This window comes from Odontomachus brunneus, unplaced genomic scaffold (genome assembly GCF_010583005.1).
Source record: "Odontomachus brunneus isolate Ranch 3 - 2012 unplaced genomic scaffold, Obru_v1 Obru_scaffold_101, whole genome shotgun sequence".
NCBI lineage: Eukaryota > Metazoa > Arthropoda > Insecta > Hymenoptera > Formicidae > Odontomachus > Odontomachus brunneus.
The window spans coordinates 951568-956129 of NW_022639551.1; the positions used below are offsets into that span (position 1 = coordinate 951568).

General features: G+C 33.7%; 1 protein-coding gene across 1 annotated transcript in view; it reads right to left on the minus strand.

Moving 5' to 3' along the window:
- Window positions 1–768: 768 nt before the first annotated feature.
- Window positions 769–4562, minus strand: part of LOC116848870 (F-box/LRR-repeat protein 2-like) — an 8917-nt gene continuing 5123 nt past the window's right edge. The window contains exons 2-7 of the mRNA XM_032825430.1: window positions 3382–3585; window positions 2406–2950; window positions 2056–2323; window positions 1406–1810; window positions 1207–1307; window positions 769–964 (exon numbers count right to left, since the gene is read on the minus strand). Of these exons, the coding sequence (XP_032681321.1) occupies window positions 908–964; window positions 1207–1307; window positions 1406–1810; window positions 2056–2323; window positions 2406–2950; window positions 3382–3499 (1494 nt within the window). The 5' untranslated portion in view covers window positions 3500–3585 and the 3' untranslated portion in view covers window positions 769–907. The remainder of the gene's footprint in view (window positions 965–1206; window positions 1308–1405; window positions 1811–2055; window positions 2324–2405; window positions 2951–3381; window positions 3586–4562) is intronic.

A 4562-nucleotide genomic window follows, 5' to 3' on the forward strand; every position in this document is an offset into this window, starting at 1 on the left:
AATCGTAAGCGTAAGGAAATCGACCAATCCCAATCGAGTATTCGGCTCATCGTAATAATGGAGGGGTTATGAAGAGCCGAGTGCTCGATTGGGATTGGTCGATTTCTTTACGCTTACGTTTTAAATTCTTACGGAATTTTGTGTGTGATGGTCTTTAGCATAGACATATATAATAGACTGCGCCGTGGGTGTATATCAGTTGGACACGGGGCAATTGGACACAGTCCAATCACAAGTCGCTGTTCCAAGGGACCCTACAAATGTCTCTAATCACACGGTGCTGTGATTGGCTGTGTCCAATGCACCGTGTCCAAGTGCACCGCTCCCGAACTTTTCACTTTTCGCTCTATCGATTTCACGTGAACTTTTTCATTGTTCACGCAATCAAATAACTCTATACGTGAAAAGCACAAATCATTAAACATAGTTATTATATAATTTCAATATACATTTTCGCATGCGTATCTCATTCGCATACTATCAAGAATCGAGCCCCTGATCTACTCCTGTGTTCACGAGACTACAAAAGTAGGAGCAAGAGTAGACCATAGAATATTACAGTTATAGATGGAAGATTATACTATTCTCTCGGATATCCAGATCTCTCGTTTTACTCTCGTTATCGTAAGCACCCAAGTTCACATGAAAAGTTTCACGTTTCTACGCTTCGTCTAGTTTAGTGATCGCAAGTTCACGTGAAACTTTTCACTTTTCCCGTTTTCGCCCTAGGGGAAAAGTTACATGATCGCTGCCCATAATGGGGGAGAACAGAGTTCGGTTTTCGTGAGGTTGAACAAAGCGAGAAAATATTAGTTCTCTCAGTTAGTCGGACGTAACAGTGGCAAAACAAAAACAAAAAAATCTTATTCAAATTAACTTATTAATTAAACAAATAAAATAAATCAAATTATTTAAAATGACACCTACAACATTCAGCAAACGGATAACCATTCGTTGACGTTCTCTGAAAATGAGAATACAGATCGTAATTTAATAAAAATCGTAGTTCTTTTGTAATGGTGCTTTCCAGTTGCGTACACTGTGTTACACAAAACCAGTTTATTGGTTGCATATTATCTTACAAGATATTTTAAATAATATGTGACCAATAAACTGATTTTGTGTACGTGTTGTCAATATGTGTTAAGCAATTGGAAAGCATCTTAAGTTTATCAAATAATAATTCTTTGCGACTCCGATAATTACCAAGATGGCCTCTCTCATTTTTGTCTGTTCTCTCCAGTTTATATAAAACCCACATTGCTTACTGGGATAACTCAAAGGCATATATTTTACTGGAAGCCTTCCTGAAGCACACCAAGATAATAATTTAATCTTGCACAATCAAGACATCTCAAATATTTTTAATACGACTGGCTAATTGAATAGAAATTCCCGGTCATACCTAAAAGATGACCAGGAACATACAACTCAGTGAAAGTGATCAGTTGTATTGCCGGATGCACCTTATGTTTATCTGTTAAAACAATTTGTGTTCCCGAAATATAAATTTTTAGTACTATTTTATTAGGTTCATTATCACGAATTACTTTAGCAAATTCGAAAATATTGTTTGTAATCCTACTACAAAAGGAAAGATCTAGTAGTTGTAATTGAGGTGAGAATACAAGAATATCGTGTATCCCATTGTCTGTTATGTTTTCACATCCACTACACTCCAATCCTTTTAGGTTCTTTAGGTTTTTCAAACCATTATCAGTAATTCCAAGCACAAAACTAATATTTAAATATTCTAATTTTGGTAATGCTGCAATAGTTCTTAGTGCAGTATCGTCACAAAAGGAGCTACCTAAAATCATTTCGAATGAGAAATCATACGTTTGAAATATTTAGAATACTCATGTAGGATTCATACTGCGTCCGATGTTCGACGTACGACGTCTAATATTCAATAGGAAAACAGCTTTCTAATATAGAATTCAATTCTCCATTGGAAAACTATTTTTTTATTGAATATTGGATGTCGTACGTCGGACGTCGACGCGGTGTAAATCCTGCATAAAAATGTAAAAGGTATACGGTATAATAATTTACCAGAAATATCTAGAGAAGTAATCTGTTGACAATTGCTTGCTATCTCAGTGAAATGTTTGGGTGAAAATGGAAAGTATGTCAATTTTAGTGTTTGCAAGTTAATAAGGTTAGTAAAACGTAACGCAGCCCCACTTCGCCAGCTGTTGTGTTTGTTAATTCGTAATATTTTTAGCTTTTCGCTATACTTGCTGATAGTTCTCATCATTTTTCTACCAATAGTAGAACAAGTTATCTCAAGATGTTCTAAATTTTCAAGCTTTGCCAATCCCTATATTGAAATATAATTAACGTTATGTACACATTTATATCAACCAATTGTTACAAAAAAAAAATTAAAAAGAAAGACTTACCTTGGAAAATATAATATCCTCAATGTTCGAGCAACATCTTACTATAAGAGTGCGCATTGTCTGGGCTGGCAAATATGATATACATTCACCCGTAAAGTTATCATTACAAAATATTTGCAAATAGTTGAGCTGTGGAAATTCTTGGAAAAATGTTTTTTGTTCATCTAAGTCGTAAAACACTCCCAAAGTAAGCCTAGTTATTTTTTTACATTTGCACAGAAATATTTGTTCGTCCTCTTCATCAATTATTGTTATAGAAATATTAATATTAGTAAGATTGGTACAATATTTCATGACTATTTTGAATAATTTTTCGTTAAACTCTCTTATATTGTAACCAAGTGTAGACATTGTTGCTGGATGGGGCAGATGTAATTTTGTTATAAACTTGCCATATTTTGGTAACATTTTCTCGATTTTCTTCAGAATAACTTCAGCGAATCTATGATATGTTAAAAAATCTGATATTTCGTATATCCATGAAGTATCTATCTCCTTCATTGTATACCAAGAATCTTTACTTAATACTCTCCAACGTTTGCACACTACAAAAATAGTAAGGGTGCTTTTCACTTGCTTAATACATCTTGACATATACGTACATAAAATCAGTATATTGATCATATATTATCTAAAATATCTTGTAAGATAATTTGCAACCAATAAACTAGTTTTGTATAACACAGTGTACGCAAAACATTCTAAGTAAATAGTGCAAACATATCGTAATCATATATATCATAACAATATAAACATAATCAGTGGCCTGGTTTACATCGTGCATTTGATATGCATACTACATAGTAACTTTCTATTAGATAATCTTAAGATTATCTAATAGAAAGTTACTATTTAGTACGCATATCAAGTGCACGATGTAAACCAAGCCACTGATTATGTAAGCAGATAATATAAAGAAATATATCTATCTGAGGCAATAGAAATAACTGTAAATTATATTTGTTGAATTTCTTACCTCTTTCTATACGCATTTTGTCAACAATTGGTAAAAATTGAAAAATATGTTTTAAGCAATCATCGTTCAGTATATTAATAGATGCATTTTGAAAATCATATACTTGAGTTTCTTCCATGGTTATCTTTTTTTAAAGAAGTTTTTGTTTCCTTGTAGTCAGGTTTGCAATTATTTGTAGTCTCTTTTGCTTTCTTGTAATCAAGTCTGCAATTATTTGTAGCGTCTGTTCTCAAGACTCTAGTCGAGTTTTTCAATTCATTGATGAATCCATCGCATGATACGCAAATGCAATGTTTCGGTGTATTTACGCATCATGCGATGGATCTATCGATGAATTAAAAAACTCGCCTTCTATTATACAATCTTATTAGTTTCATCAAGCTCATCATTCAAAATTCTAAGAGATCGTCTACCATACAGTCGCAGTTGTATAGCGGATGAAGAGAAACTTGCGCGAATGTTGCGTAGATATTTACACGCTTTGTAAGTAATGAATATTGAGAAGTAAATAGAAAAGTATATATATTGTAAATTTTATTATAATTAACTTGTATTCTGCAAATGTGTATGGATAATTAAAGATGTATTTTTATTTTACTGATATGTACCCAGTAAGCAAATTGAGCGCAGACTGCGCGCAGATTGGCAGCAAATTTGATAAAAAATCCACAGCAAAACCATAGCCATCTGTGTCTACATTAGGCTACGGTTTTGGCGACAGATCTTGCTGTCGGGCAATTGGTGCCAAATTTGCAGCAGAAACGCGCAAAGCCTGCAGCGCAGCAAGATCTGTGCGGTTTCTACCACCAATCTACCGTCAAATCGCTACAAGCTCTGCGCGGTTTTTGCTGCAAGTCTGCAACAATTTTCCGACAACAGGCTCTGCCGCATATCTGGCGGCAATTTGACAGCAAGATTTGATATAACAGATCCTGCATCAAATTTGTTATCTATTTGCCATCAAAAGTTGATAGCAAGCTCTGCTCGAAATCTGTTCGCGCAGGTTTGGCTATCTGGGTATTTACACATGCGCGCGCGTGTGTGTACATATGTACATATACATATAAACATATATATTAATATCATATATCATAATTTATTTTTAACGGTAACTTGTTTAGTTTGCTTTGTTAATTTTTAATTTAATTAAAGAGAAAAATTTATTTATTCAACTTTGGTAA